The 27,413-nt window shown below is 26.3% G+C and overlaps 2 protein-coding genes across 4 annotated transcripts; one reads left to right on the top strand and one right to left on the bottom strand.

Annotated features, from left to right (window-relative positions):
* Positions 1 to 2,279: 2,279 nt before the first annotated feature.
* LOC111629873 (phospholipid-metabolizing enzyme A-C1-like) lies at positions 2,280 to 17,482 on the bottom strand. Of its 2 annotated transcripts, XM_023373794.1 has the most exons (3): positions 16,996 to 17,482; positions 2,840 to 3,029; positions 2,280 to 2,728 (listed from the first exon to the last, which is right to left on the bottom strand). In XM_023373794.1, exons 1-2 carry the CDS (start codon positions 17,395 to 17,397, stop codon positions 2,844 to 2,846), a joined length of 588 nt encoding a protein of 195 aa, XP_023229562.1. In that variant the 5' UTR covers positions 17,398 to 17,482; the 3' UTR covers positions 2,280 to 2,728; positions 2,840 to 2,843. The 2 variants fall into 2 exon arrangements, with proteins under 2 accessions (XP_023229562.1, XP_023229561.1); XM_023373793.1 differs by having other exon boundaries at positions 2,280 to 3,029.
* Positions 17,483 to 23,209: 5,727 nt separating this feature from the next.
* On the top strand, positions 23,210 to 25,356 carry LOC111629861 (epoxide hydrolase 1-like). Of its 2 annotated transcripts, none has more exons than XM_023373770.1 (6): positions 23,210 to 23,483; positions 23,554 to 23,678; positions 24,333 to 24,439; positions 24,514 to 24,655; positions 24,781 to 24,917; positions 24,981 to 25,356. In XM_023373770.1, exons 1-6 carry the CDS (start codon positions 23,277 to 23,279, stop codon positions 25,250 to 25,252), a joined length of 990 nt encoding a protein of 329 aa, XP_023229538.1. In that variant the 5' UTR covers positions 23,210 to 23,276; the 3' UTR covers positions 25,253 to 25,356. The 2 variants fall into 2 exon arrangements, with proteins under 2 accessions (XP_023229538.1, XP_023229539.1); XM_023373771.1 differs by having other exon boundaries at positions 23,422 to 23,483; positions 23,541 to 23,678.
* Positions 25,357 to 27,413: the final 2,057 nt, after the last annotated feature.

The raw sequence follows: 27,413 nt of genomic DNA, 5'->3' as shown, positions 1-27,413 counted from the left end.
CTTTTTATAATAAGCAAACACTCCTCGAGTTTCTTATTATCTTCTATCTTAAAAATATTCTAGAAAAATTCATTAGGCGATTGATCTAAATAGCAATTGACCTCCAAAATTTTATAGTATTATTATAAACTTTACAGATCTGGATCTTAGATCAGTATTATTATAAACTTTACACGTCTGGATCGATTTCTAGGCTTTTTCTCACACATAAAACTTTCGTAAGCATTTTTTTTTTTTATATAAATAAGAGATAATTTTTATAGCCACTTCCAAGAATTACTTCCCAGATGCAATGTGACGTCATTAATAAGCATATGATTTCATTACATATTCGGTACGTTTATAAGATGAATGACCTTTCTTGTCATAAAAATCGCAAATACATATTCTACAAATGATCTATTATTTTAAATTTCATCAAAGATTTCCATTAACTTTTTTTCTTTTTATGAGCGATAGACCTAATTTATCATAATCGTTTTTTAAAATCGAATCTTTGTGGCACGCTAATTTATAATAATAATAAAAAAAATACCATTTTTGTACGCATAACTACGTAAGAATACGTTCAATTTTACGTCATAGAAATGGAAAGTCGGTTTTTAGAGTAGAGCTACATGATTAATCTTTTCATAAAACTCATTAAATATTTTTATTATAACAAATTACTTAACATGTGTTGTGATATTTTATATGTAATTTAAACATATCAAGTTTCAATCTTCACATTTCTACTTTAGATACTATTTAGTTACTATTTTGCCATTCAACAATTCTCTTTATATATATATATATATATATTATATACAAAACTTTTTATAAGAATCATCGTATAATTTATTTTTTTATATAAATAGCATTTTTTAATGAACATGACAAATTATTTTCAAAACAGTTTCCCACGTGTTTTCTCCACATGAATTATTCCACTCTTTATATAGGTACAGGTAATTATTTCGCAAGTTTCTTCTAGAATTAATTTATTTTGAAAACTCAAAATATATTTATACAAATATTTTATCGGGTAAAAAAAAATTTATATATAATTTTTTTGGAATATCATTTTAAACAAGTTTTAAATATTAGTGCAAACCCATTCTCTTAGGTCATTTCAATTATTTTCTTTTGAACTAAACCGTGCCGCGAATATTAGCTTGGGGCATATTCCAAAAACTAATTCTTAGAACATAACCTTTTCAATTTTATATACGTATTTATATATAACATATTGTAGTTTTACTGGTTTCAAAAGATTAGTTTACTACAGAACAACTTTTTTCTTTAGTCGACCCGACTCAAAATGCACCTGTCTTAATTTTACTTATAAATAATAGTCTACACTGTCATTAAATAATAACTAATCACTTAATAAATATGTCAGTAAGAAAAAGTTTAATATGTAACATTGCATTTTAACACATTTTTTTTTTCCTTGAAGATACTGATCCTGATATCTTTAGTGCAATGTTAGTAAGTTATTTTCAAAGGGATTAAAGATTTTAAATTTGAAAAATCATTCGTGAAAGCGTGGAAAATATATTTAAACAAACATACAGCATGATGTATCACATATGCATGCTTATTTTGTATTCAATGTCACTAATCATCACTGTTGTATGGCAACGGTGATTAAAAAGAATGACATTTGTTTCTCTCTATATTTCCTTTGAGTCAAAATAAAAAAAATTAATTATATAATACACAAGCTGAAATTTCAGGGAAAACAACCATCTGTTGCATACTAATTCCTATAGTGGTTGTGACGCGAAAAATCGATCGTGCTCAGCAGGAAAACTAAACATTACACGCGATATATATATACACAACCTTGTAAAAACGTATTGCGTGTCTGAGTAAAATTGTTATCATTTTTTTTTTTAGCTGTATATTTATATTCGATAGCTCGAACGAGAAGGCGAATATATCAGTTAAAGGTTTCCGGCCTGTTTTATGTTTGGAAAATTACTGCCCTAGGGTGGAAAACTTACGTCATCAGCAGAGTGCACAAGTCCAGTCCACAATTCAAGGTCGGGTACGGCGTGCTTGCAAAAGTAAAGATGGGATTAGAAAATGAACTTTGTAAACGAATATCGGTAGAAAACTTTATCAAATGTATATATTAAAGATGTGATCATCATCACTATGCTTTTCTCTATTAAAATATTCAATATTTGTCTTATTATTATGATATAACAATTTCCTTGGTTTTTTTGTATGAATTTAAATCAGTCTAAATTATAAGTAAAAAAATTAAAATATCTGGTTAAAAAAACATCACATTTTATGACAACAAATATTTTTATTTGCTTATAATTAAACTTATTTCGATTCAACAATATTTATGTCCAAGACATATGGTTCAAATACAATTGTTTTCTTTACAAAAAATGACTAATTATATCACTAACAGGGAATAAAATTTATAAAATATCAATCATGCAGACTAGTACGAGCATGCTTTAAAATAATCTAAGAAATCTTTAAGCATCTGATGCTTGATACTATTCAAACTCATAGGTACAAATATTTGTACATTTAATGAAAAATGAAAACATCATCATCACCTTTATTATAAATAAAAAGGTGTGTTTTTCCGTTTTAAATCACAATGATTACTTGACATCTCATGCTTATAGCAGGTACATTTTAAAATGCTCACAAAATAAAGATGCAGTTGTATACACTGTGGGATGGACCTTGAGCTGTCATGTGATGAAACTGAATGAAACTGTTGGATGAATTGTAAAGTTGTAGACATCGCCATCAAGAAAATAAAACGTTAGAAATCACAACAGAAGTTATTGACAAAGTGCCAGAATGTTAAATATTGGTTATTTACCATCCTATAGGCTTGGTTGAGCCCTCTGAAGCCTTGGTGATTGTCTGTTATAAGTTGGAGTAGCTGGTGGTGATCTAGCAGTTGGAGAACCAGGGGAATTCAAAACAGCAGTTAAACTATTAACCAGCAAGTTATGCCCTGTATGATGATCTGTTGCAAGTGTTTTCATGACACTTAGTGTTGTAGCAGCCTAAAAATAAATTTATATCAGAATTATTTTTAAACGTAATAACAATTTAGTACTATTCTTAGTACTAATTTAGTTCTTTGAAACCTTTTAAAATTATTCTGTGTGTATAAAACAAATTAAACTGACAATTAGATTATAATAAAAAGTATTCTCTCTTTAATATCATATCATTTAATAATATATAAAATATAATTTATAAAATAGTTAAAGGAATACCATAAGTTAATCATATAAGATAAAAATTCTGACCTAAATTTTGGAAATCTAATCAAAACACAATGTCAATAAAGATATTGTTGCTATAATCACATTAGTTTATTATGAAATATTAAAATTATTAACTATGAAAATTAATCTATAATAACCAATAAACATAGATATTTTCCTATTTAATTATTATAGAACAGATTAGTTATGAACTAAAAACTGATCTATTTTTGGCATCAGACTCAGTGTTGAATAATTTAGAAATAAAATCTTTAAATACTTAAATGATATCCTTAAATTACCATTTACCTAGAAGAGTTACACTTAAATATTAATAAGCTTATCTTAAAACCATCTTATTATTTAAGTTTTATTCTAAGATGTATTACCAGTTTTTTTTAATACTGATAAATTTCAAAACCTAACTACCATTGTTTTTATGAATATCAATAATTCAGGTTGAAAAATAACATATATATAATAATTATAATTATATCAAATATTAATTTACATGCACTAATAATTAATAACTGCTTTTGATCAAAATTTTTATTATTATTATTTATTTATTTATAATTTATTTTTAGAACATTGTTTATTAAATTTATATTTCTTAATTCATAATGTTCTATTTTAATATGAGCTATGATTAAGTCATCATTTTATTGTTTATCTATTAAGAAAAAATTTAAATAGTAGTAAATACGGTAAACAGATTTAAATCAATAAATCATTAATAATTTAAATGTGCTACTTAATACAGTACTAAAATGATTTTAACAAAGAACCACTTAAGAAAGAAAGTAAAAAATATAAATTAGTACTTGAAAGTAAATAATATATTAATAATATTTATTAAAAGAAAGAATGGAAATATTTAATTTTTTGATAAGAAGGATGAACTAGCCACTAAGTTATTCTGCTAAATTAAGAAATTGCACCTTTAATAATGGGAGAGTTTAAAGAATTCAACCCAGTTAACAAATAAACAGATGAGATATAAGGGTGTTTGTAAGTTTTAATATAAATTATAAATTAAATGTAAATTCAATTTGATATTTGTATAAACTTATTTATGATAAACAGAAAAAAAATCACATACTAATTAAGTATTTTTCAAGGACATTTTGTCTGTTTATTATACTGAATAAAATCACAAAGTCAAGATCAGATAATAAAATAATTTCTAATATAAATAAAATGAAAATATATGCTATAATTTAGTAGAATAAACAGTAGTTGTAGAAATATACATTAAAAAATAAATGTTTCTTGTGAGCAAATTGTCTTGTTTCTTTATTTAACGTTTATATGCATTCACTACAGGAACAAACTTATCTTAAATGAGTCATGTATTTTTAGTAAATGTATACAGTATGTATTTAAAAAATTACCAGTACTCAGTAGAATTCAACAAATATCTTACATAACTTTTATCCAAAATACATTATTATTGTTATTAAAAATCATTCATTATTATTGTAAAATTAAAACATAAATAAAATAACTTAAGTTATCATAAATCCAAATGATCAAATTCATTATAATTTTAAACTAACAATATTAATAATTTGTAAAGCCATTGAGTGATACTTAACATAACAACAACAATAATAGAGTTCAAGACTAATTTTGTATTTTTAAAGAGCAAATCTCAAATAACAATTTAATGCAACTCTATTTATAACTTAAAAATAAAAAAAATAACTTTGCTATAATAATATTGAAATGTATATTTATATGCCATCTTAAACATAATTAAAGATATTAAAGAATTTAATTAATCCTTNTTAATTTTTTGATAAGAAGGATGAACTAGCCACTAAGTTATTCTGCTAAATTAAGAAATTGCACCTTTAATAATGGGAGAGTTTAAAGAATTCAACCCAGTTAACAAATAAACAGATGAGATATAAGGGTGTTTGTAAGTTTTAATATAAATTATAAATTAAATGTAAATTCAATTTGATATTTGTATAAACTTATTTATGATAAACAGAAAAAAAATCACATACTAATTAAGAATTTTTCAAGGACATTTTGTCTGTTTATTATACTGAATAAAATCACAAAGTCAAGATCAGATAATAAAATAATTTCTAATATAAATAAAATGAAAATATATGCTATAATTTAGTAGAATAAACAGTAGTTGTAGAAATATACATTAAAAAATAAATGTTTCTTGTGAGCAAATTGTCTTGTTTCTTTATTTAACGTTTATATGCATTCACTACAGGAACAAACTTATCTTAAATGAGTCATGTATTTTTAGTAAATGTATACAGTATGTATTTAAAAAATTACCAGTACTCAGTAGAATTCAACAAATATCTTACATAACTTTTATCCAAAATACATTATTATTGTTATTAAAAATCATTCATTATTATTGTAAAATTAAAACATAAATAAAATAACTTAAGTTATCATAAATCCAAATGATCAAATTCATTATAATTTTAAACTAACAATATTAATAATTTGTAAAGCCATTGAGTGATACTTAACATAACAACAACAATAATAGAGTTCAAGACTAATTTTGTATTTTTAAAGAGCAAATCTCAAATAACAATTTAATGCAACTCTATTTATAACTTAAAAATAAAAAAAATAACTTTGCTATAATAATATTGAAATGTATATTTATATGCCATCTTAAACATAATTAAAGATATTAAAGAATTTAATTAATCCTTATATAAAAGTTCTTTAATTATTCATATCATGATATTAAATTGACTACATTTGCAATTTAAATAAGCTTTATATAACTAAATAAATATTAATCATCTAATATTTATATCTCATCCTTTAAATTTAATTTTAACATTTATGTAAAATTACTTTTGTATTAAATTTTAATATCTTTTAACAAATGTGCAAATAAAATTCCAACAATATATTTATTAATAAAACTTAACTAAATATTTACTTACATCAATATTTTACATCATTAAATGATATTTATTAATCTCATATATATGAAATATATTGGCCTTTAAAATATCAAATGATTTTGTTAATTTGTAATTTTAACTCAGCTTTTTCACTCAATAACAATTCACATATAAGTTTTCTAATTAAATTCATATCACTTTTATAATTACTTTTAAATTTTTCACATTTTTAATTGATAAATCTGCATTTTTCTATTAATCTATTAAAACCAGAAATTTAAGCTGATTAAAAAGTAATTAATAGCACTAAATTCTTATCAGTATCACACACACATACATACATACATACAATGTATACCATATATAATTATATTTATTTTCCACAAATATAATCTGAACTATTACAGTATCACTAAAAGAGTTAAATACAATGCACTTGTAATCAATGAATTAAATGAAGAGTGAACAAGGTTCATAGCAGATTTGGGTAAAGATAATCATAAGCAAACAAGCTGATTATAAAACCAGAAAAAATTAAATAGAGTTGTAGAACTACTTGACTGATGTATCCTTCAAATTATCAGTTTAAATGTCCACTCATTAGATAAGTTATCAAGATGATTTTACTGTTTTTTGTAGAGTTTTTGTAAACAGTGTATTATTACTCAAACAATAAATAATAATAATAATACAGTTGAAAAAAAACAAATAAATAAATTTTAAAACTTTATTCTCCTTTTAAAATTTAATCAAACTGCATAATTGAATTGTTTTGGTCGGATATTCAAATATTGCTCAATGATGGATACCCAAACCATTATTGAATATGTCCAATGCATATTTGTCTTGTAAATTGTCAAGATGGTGACATTTGTAAAGAGATGTACAATTGTGCTATTTAAGCTGTTTTAAATGTCTTTTCTTTCTAATAAATTTTTAAAAACATTCAATATGATGATATGACTTGTAATAAGAAGACATGAGTATCACTTTAATTCATTTTATTTTATTTTGTATGATTACTTTTTATGTTACAAAATGTAACTTATACATTAATAAAAGACAATCTGACAGGTATTGTATTTTTATTTAATTATATCAGATATTTAGTATAGAATATGTTTTCTGTTTTATTTTTATTTCAGTTCTTTGCCCTCAAAATGATTTTGCTTGTTAANATATTGCATTATTTATTAATATTTGTTAAAAATAATTTCAAATGAGCATTTGTAGAAATGTGTGTAAATAAAATATATTATTGAAAACATTTTTGGTGGAAAAATATATTAAAATTATATAAAATATATTTTTATTTTTTATGATTAAATTATCTTTATGTATTTAATGTGCATTATGCTTTAAAATTATAAAAATTAATTTAATTAGCATTATCCCATCCAATTCCTGTCTTACATAATCAATTCCTTAGGTCAAAAACATTCATTTATATTTAAATTTAATTATAAAATTGTTTAATTTAATACTGAAGAATTAATTTTGTTAAATAAGTTAATTCTGTTTATAGTGGAAAATTGTATGATTTTTATTTCTTGACTTGAAAATTAGTTAGAAATTATTAGCTGTATTATATAATTTTTTTTAAGTAAAAAGCATACCAATTTTCATAATACAATAAGTTTATGTATTAATTAAAAAAAATAAATTACATGAAATGAAATGCATTTATTCATTATTTTTATTGTATTAGTTATTTGTCAGTATTTATAATATATAAAATATGCAAAAAAACAAATAACAAAACTAATTGGAGTTTAATTTATGTATATTATTTATATTGATATTTCAAGTGTATTTATTATATTAATGTGTTATAAAAATTGAATAACTACTAACTGAATAACTAATTGAATATTGAATAATTGAAAATTGAATAACTACTAAAACTGAATTCAGTATGTTTAAAACAACAAATTATTCTTATTTCAGAAAAATACATCTTCAAATTGAAAACATATGAATCATGAAAAATATGATTCATAATTTTAATTTTACAGCATTTATTTTTATTTAATATTTTTGATACTATAAATTGTTCACTAAACTTAAATTCATACTGAATAATTTTTCTTTTAAATATGTCATAATTTGATTATATTTATTCTCCAAAATATTTTATTTATTTTCTTCAAAATGAAAGAAGCATTTGAAGCAATTATTGTCATTAAGAAGCAAAAATACAGAATTAGCTATAATATAAGTAAAATACAATCTTAAACTATTCTTTTCAGCTCTTACAAAATCTTTTATATAAACAAAACATGAATTTCTTTTTCTGTTGTTATAAAAATTACTTTATCACATTTATAATGAGTTAAAGACCTAAACTATCTTAAATATCTGAGTAAGAGTAATTATCTTAAATTGTCTAAAAATAAGTCTAAAATTATTTATCTTTTCAATTTGTGATAAATGACTTTTGGAAACCAGTAATTTGTTTTTCATTTATAGACAAATAGTGAATTCAATTTAGAATCTAACAAAGGAAATAAAGCTCTTTTATTATATTAAATACTTTAAAAAGCTATTTAAAATATATTACTGTTTAAGTATGTTTCCATTAATGACTTTAGCTTCAAAAACTATTAATCATTTTATTGATAAATTTGCTCCAGAAATATTTATAGATAAAGAATTGGGATAAAAATATAAAATATAAAATTCTTATGATTTATTTCGCTAAGGAACAGGAAGAGTAAAGTTTTTTGCTGAATGAATTTTTCAAACAAAGCTCTACAATCTCCACAATTCAGAAAAATGAAATCTGAAGGCCATATGAAATAAAGAAAACTTGGAAATGTTAGAATTTCCTAAGAGCAAAGAGAAAGTGAAATAAAATACATTCAAAAAATTGAATTTCAACATTTTTAGATAAAAAATTTTATTTAATAATCTATAATATTACTTGAAATATAGGATTAAAAAAATAGAACTTATAAATTTCATATATAAAATGTAAATGCTGATTTTACTGATGAAATAAATATAACAAAAAAATACAATAAAAATTTATTATTATTATGTAATTATTCAAACAATTTTAATTGAATAATTACATAATAATAATAAATTTCTCATACAAAGTTAAACTGAATACGAGCAATTATTTATTGTGAGATAGTCACAATGCTGGGATGCAATTTTTAATCATATTTTTAATTTATTTCATTTAAAATATATGTTCTCTATCTCAAAGTAGTAGTATCTTGCCCCTGTACATTAAACTTTTCCTTTAACAATAGAATCATACCAATCATCTATTTACTTTCAGGGGAAACTTTTTAATTAAAATAACGTGACTTCCAGTGAAATTGGAAGTTCATGTATAGTCAATCAGGGCATCCTGCCCCTAAGTCTTCCACATCTGGTCTCAGATCTCATCTATTTAATTCCATTCTCAAGGTTAAGGAAAGACAGACAGACAACAATGGGAATTTACAGGTCTACAATTTTTTCAAATTGCAGCCCAATCAAATATTCTTGCTAATAGTTACAATTTTTGTGATAACTCAGGATATATTTTTTTCTTCTTAATTGAAGTTTTTAGACTATTTACAAAAAATTAAATTTTTCGAGTCTATCTTTTAAATCCCTTATACACCACCACAGAAGTAACAGTTTTAAAAAATTGCTTTTGAAGAAAACTTCTAATGAAGAAAACACTTCTAAAACAGGTAAAAATTGGTAGAAAAAGTCCACGAAGTTAAAAAAGATCAAGTGCCAGCCTTTTCTTTTAGGTTCTGACACTTTTTACATTAAAACCATGATGAATTCTTCATACCATCTTATTTTATCCACTTTTAAACTGCTTCTGGCCCTCTAGTGGTAGTTACGAGTAATCCACATNAAAAATCTACAAAATAATAATAATAATAATAATTCTACATACGAATGCATTATTTTTTCCTTTAATAATCTTTTATTTAATTTTTTTAATGAAGACTGTCTTACCAAAAAGATCAATATCTTAAATATCTATATCAGTGGTTCCCAAAGTTATTATGACTACGGACCCCTTCTCATAGCAAAAACCTGATCATGAACCCCAAGTGAAATAACTCTATATAACTACATCATAGCAAATTTCAAATTTAACTTTGATGTCTAGGATGGTGAATGGTGATGTAAAAATAAAATATAAACAAAACATTTTTATATTTAAAGTAGTATTTATTCAAATTATAAGTTTTGTTTTAAAATACAAAAGCACATTATTTTTTAATGAGATCAGTGAATCTGATGGGATGATATGAGATTATTTATGTTTGGCTCGATGTTTGTGAGTAACATTTTTAAGTCTCTGCAAGTACTAAGTACTAATTCGATTTCTTTTTATCATGATGAGATTCATAACTGTCCTAATCCACGTTCTACTAAATAGGAAGATGGGAAAGCAATCAACAGCTTCTGTTCAGTGGCCTATAATGCATAAAATTGGTATCTGTTTTTGTAACCAGAATTTGTGGTATCCTTGTTCAAACATTGGTTTTAGCTCTTCATTTGTGGATAATTCAATAAGTTCCTCCTGTATTAGGATTGCTTCATCTGAGTTTGTGGGTCTACTTGCAAAAGGGTCCAAACCCAATCGGAGATCCCCAAGTGAAGAATATCCTCAAATCTTTGGCTGAGGTCAGAATGAAGAGCCGTTAAGTGTTGACAATAAACAAGCAAATCATCATCTCGTTTTTGCAATTTTGAAAGATTTGGAAACTGAGAGCATTCTCCTCTCCCCAAGTTTTGTTTGTATAAAAAAGTGTTGCAACAAGCACAGATATTATACTTTTAGTTTTGATTAAATTTAATTGATCACCTTGTAACTTCAAATTGGTTTCATTAAATTTGGCAAATAAGTCAGTCAAATATGCTATGTCATTTTTTGAATTAATTAAATTGAGCCACAAATCATTGTCTTTGCTGTCCAGGAATTCCAACACTGAATCAAAGAGTGAATGAAATCGATCCAAACATGCACCTTTAGATAACCAACGAACTTCCGTGTTAAGTAGTAAACGATTATAATCTTCATAATATTCTAAACAAAGTTGAGCAAATAATCTTTCATTTAAGGCATTCCTTTTGATTCTATTAACTGCCTGAATGACATAGTCCAGTGAGCCATGCAAGCATTCACTAAGGCTTTTGGCGACTAAATGGTGTTAGTGAATAACGCAATATACAGAAAATATATTCGGTTTAGCTTGTTTCAAGTATGCCAGAAAGCCTCAGTGTTGTCCTATCATTGCCAGAGCACCATCAGTAGCAACAGAGAGGATATTAATCAAGGATATATCTTTTGCATCGAGAAATGTTTTTAATTCATTAAATATTGTTTCACCTTTTGTATCAGTTTCCAAACATTTGGTAAATAACAATTCTTGGAAAATATTCTCATCTTTTTACAAATCTTATATAAGCTAAAAGTAATGCTTCGTTTCCTGGCAAAGTTGCCTTGCCAAGCTGTATAGAGAAATTTGTTGGTGCACTTCACATCACACACAAAACAGAATTAAATTGTTGATTAGATGTACAACTCGTCTAGTGTCATATTTTAGATAAGTTATTGTATGTAGCGGCGAGATTCCATTCATGTTCAAATCTGCATAGATAGACGGCCGCGGTCAGCTCAACTCTCACCATGCAATACTTGTCATTACTTGTATTTTATGTATCTATATACTAATATTTTACTCACAATGTAAAAATGGCTACCAATTTATTTATTGCTATTTATTTTTAACTATCCTAATAATGAAAATGGGTGACAATTATTTTACTTTATATTAAACTTTTTGCAGACCCCCTGACATTGTTTACACACCCTCAAATTAATTTTTATTTGCCACAGACCCCCAAAGTGGTACCAAGGACTCCTGGGGGTCAGTAGGAACCACTTTGGGAACTACTGATCTATATCAATATTAACNTACAGAAAATATATTCGGTTTAGCTTGTTTCAAGTATGCCAGAAAGCCTCAGTGTTGTCCTATCATTGCCAGAGCACCATCAGTAGCAACAGAGAGGATATTAATCAAGGATATATCTTTTGCATCGAGAAATGTTTTTAATTCATTAAATATTGTTTCACCTTTTGTATCAGTTTCCAAACATTTGGTAAATAACAATTCTTGGAAAATATTCTCATCTTTTTACAAATCTTATATAAGCTAAAAGTAATGCTTCGTTTCCTGGCAAAGTTGCCTTGCCAAGCTGTATAGAGAAATTTGTTGGTGCACTTCACATCACACACAAAACAGAATTAAATTGTTGATTAGATGTACAACTCGTCTAGTGTCATATTTTAGATAAGTTATTGTATGTAGCGGCGAGATTCCATTCATGTTCAAATCTGCATAGATAGACGGCCGCGGTCAGCTCAACTCTCACCATGCAATACTTGTCATTACTTGTATTTTATGTATCTATATACTAATATTTTACTCACAATGTAAAAATGGCTACCAATTTATTTATTGCTATTTATTTTTAACTATCCTAATAATGAAAATGGGTGACAATTATTTTACTTTATATTAAACTTTTTGCAGACCCCCTGACATTGTTTACACACCCTCAAATTAATTTTTATTTGCCACAGACCCCCAAAGTGGTACCAAGGACTCCTGGGGGTCAGTAGGAACCACTTTGGGAACTACTGATCTATATCAATATTAACTAATTTAAATATATCATTTATATTTATAGAATATAAAAAAAATTTATAATAAATTCGTATCTTACATATGAATATACAATTTTATTTAAATGCAGCTTATGGATATAATTTACATGAAATTGCATTACAATATCTTCATTCAAAATATAAATATTCAAGTTCATATAAATTTTTTTTTACTGTAACAAAAACTAAAATAATTTTATATCTAATCATCACATATAATTCATCTTTGAAGTGGTCATAATTATGGCTGTACTAGTGCTTAATCAAAAATCAAGAAATATGGTTATTTAATTTAATTTAAAAAGTTGCTATTTCTCAATATTTCACTGTAATATTTTTAAAATAATAACCTTCAAGAAAATTAGTAAAATATGTAAAAAATATTGTGAGATCATCACAATATAAATTTAGATAACTTTCAGTATAACATATTTTATTAATCTTCTCAATATATTTTAATATTTATTCTAAATGTAAAGAATTAGTTATAAATATAAAGAATAGTTACAGCAAGAATTTGAAGTAGTACATAATATAAAATTTGAGATGTACATGTAAAAACAGAAAGATGCATTAGTTGAATATGTTTAAAGAAAATGATTGAACGAGAATGCAAATTAAATTAGATTAAAAAAAAAAATGTTTTTAATAATAATTACATACATCTTATATATAAGAATAGAAAATCAATTTTATTGGGGGAAAAATGACAGAAAGACATCAAGTAAAAAGGAATTATTATGTCAAGATTATACGATGAGAATTACAAATAGAATTAAAGCAATAAAGCTGTACTAGTTAAGAAAGTGTGGGAAAAGAAGCAGCAGAATAGAATTTAGTTTAAAAATTAGGTTAATGCATTGTGTCCATAATTTATAACCTTACTAATTTTATATGAAAAAAGTATCATGCCTATGTAATTTTCTATATTAAAAAAATCATTTAGGAATTAAATTCTCCAAAAATATTAATTTTTTAATAATTAATAACAATTTTAAGCATATATTAAAAAATAATTATAAATAAATCTCAAAAACTATAAATATTTCTGTTTTAAAATTTAAAAAAAATTTAATATTATAAAATTTGAGGAAAATGAGTAATTATTAATAAATATTCAACAATTTATTAACAACATTTAATATTTATTAATAAAAATATTAAATTTAATTAAAGTATCAAGTTAAAGTATACAGCATTAATAACTAAAAGAAAAATTATTTTAAATATTCAGAAGAAAGAGAAGTGAGAGAGAGGAGTAGCTATTTTGCATTATCTACACAAATTATTACTGTAAAGACAATGACAAGCTGCATTTCAATGTTAAAAGACATAATAAATAAATACTGTTCAATCTATTTATTTTCTATAAGTATCTTTACCAAGTATTTTTAATGACATCTGCCATCTTAAAAATCCAATGCTAAATGTGTATTCTTATTTTATATTCTCTAGCTATGTAATATTTAAATGACATATGCGTGAAGTGATATTAATTTTTAAATGATATTAAAGTTGTTTATGGTTACAAAACAATCTTTCCTTCAGAAGTCCAGTTTTTATTTTGAATATCATTTCCAAAGCTCCAGATATAAACAAAACCATTACTGGAATAAAGTGCACAACATTAGTAGCAAAATAATATTAAAAAATTTAGATAAGGATCTTCCATCTTCATTCAGCATTCTAGTGCTAGAAAAAAATTTATATCAATTTTTTTTATTGATTAGAATTATTCAAACAATATGCTAATATATTATCAAATCAATATAAATTTGATATATAAATCTAAAAGCATAAAAAGTAATCAAAGATATGATTTACAATTTTCTATAACAAACAGATTGCAATATTGATTTTTTGCAACATAAAAATTTAAATATAAAATTTCAAACACAAATTACAATATAGGCTAGATGGTTGAAAGTTAATTATTTTTTATCATCCTCAAATTTGTAATATTTAATTTAAGACAGTTTAATAAGTTTAACTATGCAAGTAATTTTTACAATTAAATAAAAAAATGACAGTATATGATTATCATCCAGAATATTTCTTTGTTCAAAAATAACTGAAGTTTATTGATCTTTCGGAGAACTAAACGATTTGCGATTGTCATGCAATATTAATCAGATACAAAATCTATTTATCCCTCATGCAATATTTTAAAAAAGTTTTTAAAATATTGTAAATGATGATAGCATTTCTATAAGCTATAGTAATTATGCATATAATTTATAATATACATTTTAAACACATTCAAGTATTTAATTATATTGTCAGCTCAATACATTAAATTTTATTATTATTTTAATATAGAATTCTTACTTAATTACATGTTTTTTAACAATAATTTAAATTTTTTAAGCAAATTATTATAAAAATAATAAAATCATTTAAAAAATATTACTTTTCAAACTGACATTTCTTTGATTTTATATTTCTCTCATACAAAATAAAGTATTTCTTTTACTTATTTATTCTTTTATTTATTATATTATTATAATATTGTTATTTTCTTAACTTCAGATATTCATTAATTTTGCTCATCAATATTAGATATTATATTAATATATTTTAACACGTTTTTGTGCAATTCTGATATTTGTATTTGTTCATTGCATTGCATTTATAAAATTATTTCAAATAATTATTGAATTTCAATGACATTGACAATCCATAATAACTTTTATCTTTATTTTCTATACTTTTGACCTTGGAAAAGTAACTAGGCAAATGATAGTTTAGTTATTTTATAGCTAAATACTCTAATAATAATAATGTAATATTGGATCCATATCAATAAAAAAAAAATAGTTTAATAATAATGCATGTTGTGAATTTTATTTTTCTATTTATTTTTTTAGAAAGCACTTTCTGGGAATTATTAACAGTAATTAGTACATTAAAAAAAGCAAAATCTTATCTAATGTCCTCAATAATGTAATAAAATTATTCCTGTAATTAGCACAACCACATAATGTTAGAATTATTTACATACAGAAATATTTCACCAATGCAAATTATAACTTAAAAAGAATCCTTATAATGAGAATCCTTAGAAATTATTTTATCACCTTTTTTATCATTAGTATAGACCCTACTAAATAAATTGTAGATTATATTTTATTTATCTCAGCTTTGTTTGTTGTAATTGGGCTTACAATAATGCAATATACTTAATGTTTTCTTTTCGTAAAAGAAAAACAAGAGTTACCCTGACACCAAAATATATAAGGTTAATTGTTAAACAAACTGATATATGGATCAAAATAGCCCTTGACATCTTTTATTTTTGCTAAAATTCATCTTCTTAGCCATTAATATATAAAAACATGTTTACTATAGTTCTTGAGTATTCAATAAAGATTAAAAATTTCAACTAATTTTGTGCACGAAATGAGCTATACCATGCAAAGTTTTAATAAATCACAATAAAATCAATAATATGAAAAAGACTTATTAATATAAAACATTTCTACCAATATATCATAATAAAAGATGCTTGTCAATTTATTGTAATATCTATAATTAAAAATTATTATACTCAACAGCTGAAAGTTAAAATTGCTTTTACTGTATATATAATTATTAATTAGAAATTCTCATTATTATTTTTTAATTTATTTAGATGGCTTAAATAATTGACATATATATTGTATACTTTCACAAATTTTTAGATATAAAATATCTTTCTTGCATATCACAATAAGAATGAGATGGAGCAAGTTTAAGAAAAAATTGCAAGCAATGCCGATGGATTACGAAGAACATGCTCAATTTTTCAACATTTTACTGCATTTAATCTCAGTTTTACCTTAGATATACCAATAAAATATATGCACAATTCCTTTTGTTTGGATACCTTATAAAATTCTATATATATATTTTTTTTTTACTTAATTGTCATCTATTTGTTTATTCATTCTTTTCAATTAAAATAATTAAAAAATTGTTTTTTTTATTAATCAATTTCTCTAACCACATCAATTTACCAAGAGTGAAATTCACGTATTCCGCTAGTCACACCATCATTATCATCGTGCAATTAATTTAATGTAATTATTAAGAGGATTTATATTAAGAGCTGACATAATTCTTGCACGTAAATTATAAAAAAGATATTAAAAATAAATCGAAACGATAATATTTATTTTACCTGATCACTCCATCCTCGGCCATATTTCCATTCAGTTACATAGTGTTCACAGTTTTTGGTTAAAAAGTTATAATTGACTTTAGTCCCGATCACAGCCAATGCTCTCTGTAATACCTCATCGACTGGAAGAGGTGGAAGAGATTTTTCTTTGGCTGGCACTTCTTTATTGTTTATTCTGACTCCACTGACTCCAGCAACGTCGACCAGGGAAGCTAACTTGACGGTGACATGTTTTGTCGGAATGTCTTGTCCAGTCAACGTGACCACGTTGCCGTCTCCAACATACAAACACCAGTCAGAATATAATGTACGATCAATTTCTATCAGATCTCCTACTTCGGCTTGAAAATCTGTCGCCGGTACAAACGATCTCAAACCGTAATTAGTGCAGTCGAACTCCATTTAGACCATTCGGACCCAAAACTTCTTCTCAGTTCTCACTCCGCGAAATCCGGATTATCTAAGAAATATACAACCAACAGCTACATCGACCACGTGACTGTCATAGACATCGAGAACTAAATGAATCGATTATTCTAAAAAATGAAACTTATCTCGTATATATTTTCACTTTTACTTCTCAAATTTTTATAGAATTATTAATTAAATATAAATAATAATTTTTACTAAGTTTATTAGTGACTTAGTATTTGGAAAATGATTTACGATTTTAATGATGAGTAAATAACACAATCGTATGCTTCATATATAAACAGTACTAAATAATATTATTTACAAATCATAAAATTAAGACACTGTAATATATATTAAGATAAAAATCAACATATAAATCTGATTTTTTTAATCTTCTTTCTTCTTTTTTAACGATTTATTTACATTCGCTCGAAATAAGAGATTTGAAACGGACTTAATACCTGATTTCTAAGAAGTATAAACGTAATTAAATGTTTAATTGTATCATTAAATGATTAGATCAATAAAATAAATATAATTCTAAAAATATGAATACTTAAAACCGGAATATTTAAAAAAGTTTTAATTTATTTAATTAAAAACCAGATGATTACAATATATAATTTAATACTAAACATGACAGATTAATATATTTCATTTTTTTAGTATTATTAATTTGTTAAATAATTATTAGAGCGTAAATTATAACGAAACTTTAATAATTATTACATCATCTGTAGCCGTATTTTAGCAGGGAATCTATTCGAGATATTGCGATTATCAAGTCCTCAAAAGGACTAGCAGGTCCTTGGACTCATATTTGTGTGTATCGATACCTCAAAAATATTATAAATTATTCAATTCATTCATTTTGTGTATATAAAAAAAAAAAACAAAATTATTTTTTACCAAATATTTAAAAACCGTAATACAATTTTCAATTCATAATACGACACTCTTTCTATTTAATATACTTGCAAGAAAGTAAGCTAGAAACTTCAATTAAATAAGTACTAAATGTAAATTACGTTTGATACCCCAGTCGGGGTATCAAAACGTAATTTCAGTCGGGGTAATTTACTCTTATTTCTTAGAAGCCATATATCAAAACATTGACATATGATATCAACAAGTAGGGTGTAAAACCATCTAGTAAAACCATCTAGTCATCTAGTAAACTAGTCTAGTGGTCGCAAGAATTTTAAGTTTTCTTTCGTAATTTTGTCCAGATTATAGGAAGCGCCGGGCCATCACTTGCCGGAAATGCAGCGGTTTACCTGAATAATTTTATCCTTGTAACGAAAAATTAAGGTACTTCATTACAACGTGCTTTTTAAAACTATAATTATAGTTTATTTATTTAAACTGTAATCAGTGGAGCGTTATCCTATGGACAAAAGGGCAATAAATTTCTTAGGACCCCCACCAGCAGAGAGCCCAAACAAATCTTTTATAAGAAAATACCATCTCCAAATATTTCCCCGAAAATACTGTATAGTACATGGGGCCCCCTAATTAAAATTTTCCCGGGCCCCATAAAGCTATAATGCGCCACTGACTGTAATAATCGGGCAAGCAACTACCCAGAAATTTTTCATAGGCGGTTTTCCCGGATACGTTGGGTCCCATCTCTCATTACTCGGTCGCACCCATTGTGAATCCCACGACGGATGTAATAAAAACGTCCTGTTATTGTCCACAGGACGGAAAAAAAAGACAAATAAAAAAAAAGCTGAAATATTTAATAATTCATAACAATTTAAATTTAATATTGTAACCAATTTGAAATGAAATTTTATTTATACTTTGCATATGTTACAAGTTATTACATAACTTATAAGTGATGATTTATATCAATCATGAACAACCTGCGGCTCGTGAGGTCTTGATGTGTAGCCCAGAGGCTTCAGAAATAATTTTATTTTCCCGTTTTCTTTCGAGTGTCACTATGCAATCTTAAGTGATATTCGTGACTAAGAAAATTCAAACAAAGCGAAATTTTTCGTTATTACTATAAAATATCTTTTTTATTTTAAGAAATACAATCTCAACGATAATTTGAAAAACGAAGAATTTTTATTGCATTTGTTATTTTTAAATAAGTTTTATCATTCGGTTTCATTATATACACTTGACTTTTCAGCAGATTTAATTTCATTTATAATTAAAATTTTTACTGGAAGAATGTGTTATGTTATGTTATTTTTTAGAATTACGAACGATCACGACGATAAATCATGTGATTTGCTTAACATTATATCTGATATAGATGTATTATTATAGATATATTTATTCCTATAGACTGAACAGAATATACTCTACACTATGAACAGTATCTGAAGAAAACGGACCAAAGATTCATACTCGGCAGCTTAGAAAATCCCGAGTGCATATTTTGTGCTTACTAAGAAGGCGATATCCGGATTGTACGGAATGGCGCGATTTCATTGGTCAGGTAAACAAGAATTGACGTTTTTCAACAGAAAATAGTTATTGACTTCTGCATGCACGAGATAATTCAGAACATCCAAACGTTTTCTAATGTTAACTCTAACATAGGCTGCCATTCACATCCGAATATCAAATGATAATCGGCCAATTTAATCAAATTTCGCAAAAAATGGACAAAATATTTAAATCCGGCACCCTCGAAAACCCCTAAAAACATATTTTCTGCTAGCCTGTATACTTCGTATTAAGTAATTTTCCATTCGAATGCCATTATCCCGGTGGTCAGATAGAAAGGGACTTGTCGCGAAGGGACTTGAAGTTAATTCTACAAAACATAATCTTTGACATTCTCCTGAATGAGAGAACTCTCCCTGAGAAGTTTCATTGAACAAACTAACTTTCACCTTTATATATTAGATGTAAACAATGAATAAATTGTAATAAACAAGAAATATGTTAACAATAAATAAACAAGAAGTGGTAAAGAATGTAAATTGTAAGTAATGAAATTCACTAAAAATTCGAAGGAAATTTAATAGAAAATAAAGTGGAAATAAAATACGTTGACAACAATACATCATCATTTACAATTCCATTTAAATTCCTATATTTAATTAAATCCATTATAATAAATAAAGGTTTAAATATCATTTTCAATCAGATGAAGCGCTTTCGAGAATAAATAAGCATATGTAATGAATTTTTTTAAAATGTCTACAAGCTTGTATACTTTACACACAACGTTATCAGATGTAATTAAAATTAAAGCATGATAGTGTTAATATCAATTTTTTTTAATGTTCTATAATTATTATTGAAAGGAATTTAATGTAAGCAAACACATTTAACTTCCTTTACATATCACGCTATATTTCTATTACCAAAATTTAAAATTTAATTATTTCTATTTTTTAAGAGCTATTGTAAATATGACAAAATAGTTGAATACTTTTGGCTGCAATTTAAAAAACTTGTAGATCTGTGATTCCCATTGTCGTCTGTCTGTCCTTCCTTAATCTCGATAATGGTGTGAGATAGATGAAAGCTGAAATCAGATATGGAAAGCGTAAATTCAGAAAATTCCGATTAACTATATATAAATCTCTGATCTAGACTGCAAGTTTTGTGATTTCAATTCAAATTTTCCCTGAAAAGAGTTTGATAGATGATCACCGTGACCGTATTGCTAACAGGAAAAATGTGAAGTACAGGGGCTAGACACAGCTATTTTGAGGCAGGAAGCATATATTTTACATTAAATAAATTAAAAACATGATTAAAAATTGCAGCCGCTATTGTGACGATGTCATAATAAGTAAATTGCTCGTTGACGTTTTTAAATTTAATTTAATATTAAATTATAAGCTTGTTAGTTTCACCGCTAACGGCGTTGCTTTACCAACAGCCTTAATGGATTTTTAGCTCTCTGTCAGAAAGATGAAAATTTCCTTGATTTACTCTCCTATCACTGCATGCAACACCAGCAAACCTTCTGCAAAAAATTCTTGCAACTGGATTCGGTTATGAAAACTACTGTTAAAATAATCAAGAAAATAAGAGCTTGCTCATTGCAAAGAAGACTGTTCAGGAACTTGATGGAAGTGATGAAACTTTAGTATGCCAAATATTACTGTTTTATACAGAAGTACACCTACTTAATAGAGGGAAAATACTTTCATGCTTCTTGAAGCTATGGCCAGGCATTATTATCTTTTTGATAAATGAAGACAATCAAGATGATTTAGTTGCAACTTTAATTAAGAGATTCAAGATGGCGACAAGACTTGGCATTTTTAGCTGATATAACAGATCGTTTGAACGACTTAAATTTAAGTCTGCCAAAAGACAAAAATATTTTGTCTTTCCCTGGAAACAAGAGTTGTGGAAGTGCAATCTCAAAGAAAAACAATACAAGCACTTTTCATGCTTAAAGAGTTAAATATAAGAAAACGTTTAGTCATACTCGGAGATGGAGAAACATTTGAGAATAATTGTAGACATACAAAAGGAATTTAGTAAGAGATCAACAGAATTTTAAAAACTTTGAACCAATCTGTCAATTTGTGCCATTTCCATTTTCTGTATATGAAAGATATGATAGTGTTATCAGCAGCAATAGTAAATAAATGTAATGAAGAAGGCACTGAAATAGAGCTTGAACTAATAAATCTTAACAATGACTTGAATATCAAAAGTCTTGCGAATGGGCGAGACGTTTGGCCATTCATTCCTAGGAGAAAATACCCTTCACCTTTTAGTCAAAGTAATGCAAAGAATTAAGTTGATCGATCTCTGTCAGCTTCGGAGTCTGAAAGACGATTAGTATATCTTTCAGGTTTCAGACTGCTGCCATAAAAGATCCCAACAGACATGTTACTGGATGCAGAGAACCTGAGGCGAACCAAGCTTATTCCGCTCTTTTTCTCAGTTAGCTAGTAAGTAAGAAGGACAAAGTAAATGCAATAACACTTTTTATAGATGTAGCAATAGAAATAAAGTTTTTCGTAATATTTTTTGTGGTTATTACAGATAGAGTAACTAATACTTTATAAACTTTCAAAGCGGATACTAAAAATTGTTGCGCGGGTCATGGTTTCGCTTCTTTTTTTCCTCTCTTTCCGCCCCGTGGGAACTAAGAGGCCTCTTTTAGCAAGTCCATTATGAGTTCGGCTAGGCCCATAATGGAGCGGCTGGATGGTGAGTGATAAGGCCCGACATATTCGGACGGATACACCCGAAAAACTTCTGGGAAATTTTCGACTCGTCGGGATCTGAACCCGGCGTTAGCCGTTAGGCTGCCATCTTGACCGCGGGACCATCCGGCCGACGTCATGGTTTTGTTGTCACTGGTCTTTTTCTGAAAAAGTATCGCTTCTCATGTGATTAAAAATCTAGGAAACTACTCCCAAGAGAATAAAAAACACGCCCTTTATGATCTATCCAGTGGTTTTGAAACTTTTTAAAACAGCGTGCTCTGTTTTGTATAAAATTCTTGCGCCTCTACAATTGTCGTAAGGCACACCTTTCTGCTTTTCGTAGAACATATCTCTAACAGAATAAATTTTTTTATTAGTTTTTTGATAGTGTCTAATTATATTTTAAACAAAAAAGTAAAATAGCATGCAGAGATTGTTGCTCTAAATGTAATCAAAGTTTGATGATATATCTCGTAATGAGTACATTGTACTCATTGTCATCCTAGAAAAAGCATGTGCATTCCATAGTTTAGAGCAATTGTTATAATTTAAAATTTAGAAATAAAAACGATTCGATAAATTAGTCATCAGAAAAAAACTGAGCTTCTATTTTTTAAATAACAAATAACATCAAAAACAATACATAACAATTACGTTGATAATACTTTGTTACTGTATGTTTTGTTTTTAAATCATTCTTTTCGCTTTCTTTTGAAAAAAATGAATACTCTGATAAATTTTGATGACGAAATCACTTGGCATGCAATAACGTTAATTATCCTTTTAATATTATATCACATTATTTACTGTTTCTGCAAAAGGCGTCTAAAGAATAGATCAGAAGTTACTTACTCAAGTATAAATTCTTGTTTAAGTTTGTTTGAGCAGAAGTTAGGAAAAAATGGATTTGTCATACTCAAAAATCAAGTAGGACACAAATTTATTTTAAAAATAAAATTATTTAATAAAATAATATGTTGATAGATAAACTTTTTAGGGTATACGTTTGCACTATGTCACTTCTGGAGATGAAATAAATCCAATGATGCTGATGATTCATGGATATCCAGAATTTTGGCATGTTTGGAAAAATCAGATTTCAGAATTTCGCCAAAATTATTGGTAATTTAAAACTATTGAATTTATTTAATATTGGTTTTGCTCATTTAAACTAAATTGAATTGTATTAAAAAATATTAAACTCTAAAAATGTTTAAAACCATAGACGTCCGCGAAAATTTTTCAGGAGGGCAAAGCTTGGAGACAAATAATTACATCAAGTTTTTACTTTTTAATAAATTTGAAACCGTGTCTTCCTATTTACTTTGCTTCCTTAGAACGTGCTGAGGAAGCAAAAACAAATTAATAATATTATACAAATTAATTGATATATTTGAAACTATAACCAACAGAATAAAAAGTTGACTGAAGAGAAGTACCAGAGATCCGAAACGCGTATATACAAATTAATTGATATATTTGAAACTATAAATAACAGAATAAAAAGTTGACTGAAGAGAAGTACCAGAGATCCGAAACGCGTATCGACCAATGAATAAATAAAAAGTGTAAAAAAACCGCCTTTATCTAATTTATTGCACTTCGTCGTCCCGAGAGCAATAAGATTTACGTTAAAGTTGTCTGATACTTTTAAAATAATATTTACACAATATTTAACTTCAAATTTCTATTATAATATTTGTGATTATGTTATTCAAGTTACTTATTAAGATAAATATTTTATGAGTTAAAATGGTGTCAATTTATATATTTCAGGCTAGTAATTCCTGATCTAAGAGGATACGGGCTTTCAGACAGATCAAATAAAAATGTTTCCATTATTAATTTAGTAGAGGATATGGAAGAACTAATAACGTTATTTGGTATTGCATATATTATTTTAAATATTATGAAATTAAAGCTTTTTGTTGAAAAATTAATTATATTTAATTCATAGCAAAAGATTCAGCTATTGTTGTAGGACACGGTTTTGGAGGAATAGTTGCTTGTAAGTTAGCTCAGAATCATCCAAATGTTGTAAACAGATTGGTTATTTTAGATGCTCCATTTCCTGGGACACTAATTTATTCGAATACTTGGTATAAAATATATTTTTTAATTCTTATTTAGCATATCCATAAAATAATCTGTTAAATTATCACATTTAATATTTCTGTCATAAATTAATATTTATATTTTAATGCCTTATTCTTTAATTTTCAAGGTGGATTACTTTTGAAATACCAATTATATTAAAGCTATTTATAATTCTTAAAAGAATATTTTTTATGGAGAAAATATTTAAGGAAAATGAAAATAAAGATATTATATTAAGTGAAATGGAAGCCTATTGTAAAGAAGGTAAATGTATTTAATAACGCAAATAGTAAATTATTTGTAATTCTGCAAAATGTTGTATTACAGAATGTGGAACGATTGGAATGAACCATTTTGTAATGAAATCACGAGAAATCGATAAAGAAGTAACGATTTCGCTTCCTACGCTAATTATTTGGGGAGAAAACGACTTTTTAGATTATTATACATGTATGAGGAATTATTATAAATATTGTAATGATTTACGTACTGAAAGAGTTGGAAATGCAGGTCATTGGGTACATTGCGAACAACCAGAAATTGTTAATGCTAGCATTACTAAATTTTTAAAAGAAACGGAAAAAGTATTGCACAAATAAAAAATGTATTTTGGAATTAGAATCATATTTAATTAAATTAATTAATATGTTTTATCACTATGATTTTCGATGTCCTATGTATATTTCTTTTTTGAAAATTCAAAGTCTGGTTACTATATAAAATTCGATATTCAAAAATTGTTATTCTTATTCATATATATTGCAAAATTTGCTATTTATATTTTGATTTTTTCAAACTTTCTACGCTCTGTAGACAAGTCCATACTGAGGAGGCCGGGTGGTGAGGGACGAGGACCGACAAATATCTGGGGCAGACTGCTGATGAAAAATCGATGTAGAATCCAGGGAATCGCTTTATTGATTCGATCCTAGATAATCCAAAGCACTAAGTGAAATCCTTAATGCCAACCAAATATTCCATAATGCAGGGCCGTGCCGTAGATTTTTCTCAGTGTGATGCAAGTCTTCGAAATGCCGCCCCTTAAATGTTTTTCTCTAAAATACCTTCGGTTGTGATTTAAAAAAACTGCACAAATTGTACGAATATTATTTTTACTTTGAAAATAAAAATTACTTTAAAATAATGATATCAAGTATCAACTATAAGAATCTACTACAGTTTTACCCTTCTAACTTTAACTTTAGCAAATTCGTTAATTAGGGAATCGTAATCTAGAGTGGCAGCCAATGTAGATTCAATAGAAATTAATGATAGATTTCTAAATTTTGTTTGGCTTATTGCACTTTTTAAGTAGCGTTTTATTAATCTTAATTTGGAAAAACTTTCCATTTTAGTGGGGGACGTCATGAAAATGCACACTAAAAAGGATTTTTGGAAATTTCAACCCCCCTCGAGGGAAGAAGAGGAGAGAGTCAATTTTAGTCGGTATAAAGTGTAAATAATAAACAAAGAAAGTAAATAGTGACATGTATAGTATACATTTTGGCAATTAATAAATATTTTNTTCGTAAATTTAGAATACTTTTTTCTGTACTATATTAAAAACTAAAATTTATTTGTTTGTAAGCTTAAAGTAGATTTTTATTAACCATATATTATTAAAAATGCATTAATAAATAAAATACAGAACCGGGAATGGTAATATAGGGTTTAAGCTAGTGACAGGTAGATTCGGAGACAAGTAAATTCGACTTACGTCGTTTTCCTGGAACCAATTACCGACGTAAGGCGAGGTATACCTGTAAATAGTGACATATATAGTAGTCTATACATTTTGGCTATTAATAAATATTTTAATAATTTCCATCTTTTGGGCAAACCAAAAACAATAAATAGAAAATTCGAAAAATTCGAAATATTGAATTGGAAATATATAACAAGTTTTTTTTAGATTTTAGAATTTAAAATCTATCATATAATTCAAGTAAAGCAAGCAAGTAAGTTAATTCTCCATTATAATGAAAATTTTTTATTATTTTTATTTTATAGGTTATTTAAATAAAATTATTTTTGAATACTAAAGATTTATTCTATTAAAATTCAATAATGATTTTAATCAATTTTTTGCATTTTTGACTGCGTTTTAGTAGGATACGCCTTGAGAATGCACACTAAGAAGGAATTTTTGGAAATTATCCCTGCAGGAGAGAGGGACAAGGTTAAAGATTATCTTAAAGAACTCTGCTTTACTGTACTATTTTAGATGCGGTTTTTTGCGTTTTTGCAGAAAATCGAACATATTTTCAGACCATGTAAAAATTCTCTAATTAATCTCGGAAGAGGGAGACCTAATTCTTGAATCCGGTGAAAACGGGTAAAATCGGCTTTAATCTAAAAATCTTAATCTTCGCTATTGTTACTTTTTGTCCGTGCAACGCCGGGTTCATCTGATAGTAAAGAGATAACGAATATCTGTCAAATTGACAGCCAGCAGCCGTTTTGACATATGCCTTCCTTTAACTTGTCATTCTATTGGCTCAACTTCAACGTATATAAATTTAGTAAAAATAGAGCAAAAAATAACGAACGCAAAAATAGCAAATGCAAATATTTCCGAAGCAACTCTATCACATACAGAATTTAAAAGAAATCCAATATTACCTAAAAACTCTCTATCACACACAGGCACACGTTCCTCACCTGATATATACCCAGTTCATGCAAATGCTACTTTTTAATTCGAGTTCTTATTGTCACAACATAATCCTTTTCAATGATAATCTATATCTATATCTATAT

This window comes from Centruroides sculpturatus, unplaced genomic scaffold, assembly GCF_000671375.1.
Source record: "Centruroides sculpturatus isolate CEXI.00-Female unplaced genomic scaffold, Cexi_2.0 scaffold548, whole genome shotgun sequence".
In the NCBI taxonomy this organism is placed as follows: Eukaryota; Metazoa; Arthropoda; class Arachnida; order Scorpiones; family Buthidae; genus Centruroides; species Centruroides sculpturatus.
The sequence above is the reverse complement of the archived record's forward strand: the minus strand, read 5'-3'. Positions and strand labels throughout refer to the sequence as shown.

What these genes read in the sequence shown, in the direction of transcription:
- LOC111629873 (XM_023373793.1), bottom strand. Translation starts at nt 17,397, where the DNA reads ATGGAGTTCGACTGCACTAATTACGGTTTGAGATCGTTTGTACCGGCG. An exon ending in GCCGAGGATGGAGTGATCAG is followed by an intron (nt 3,030 to 16,995) that starts GTAAAATAAATA and finishes ATTTATTTTTAG; the next exon opens with GCTGCTACAACACTAAGTGT.
- LOC111629861 (XM_023373770.1), top strand. Translation starts at nt 23,277, where the DNA reads ATGAATACTCTGATAAATTTTGATGACGAAATCACTTGGCATGCAATA. An exon ending in TTGTCATACTCAAAAATCAA is followed by an intron (nt 23,484 to 23,553) that starts GTAGGACACAAA and finishes TAAACTTTTTAG; the next exon opens with GGTATACGTTTGCACTATGT. An exon ending in AGAACTAATAACGTTATTTG is followed by an intron (nt 24,440 to 24,513) that starts GTATTGCATATA and finishes TTTAATTCATAG; the next exon opens with CAAAAGATTCAGCTATTGTT.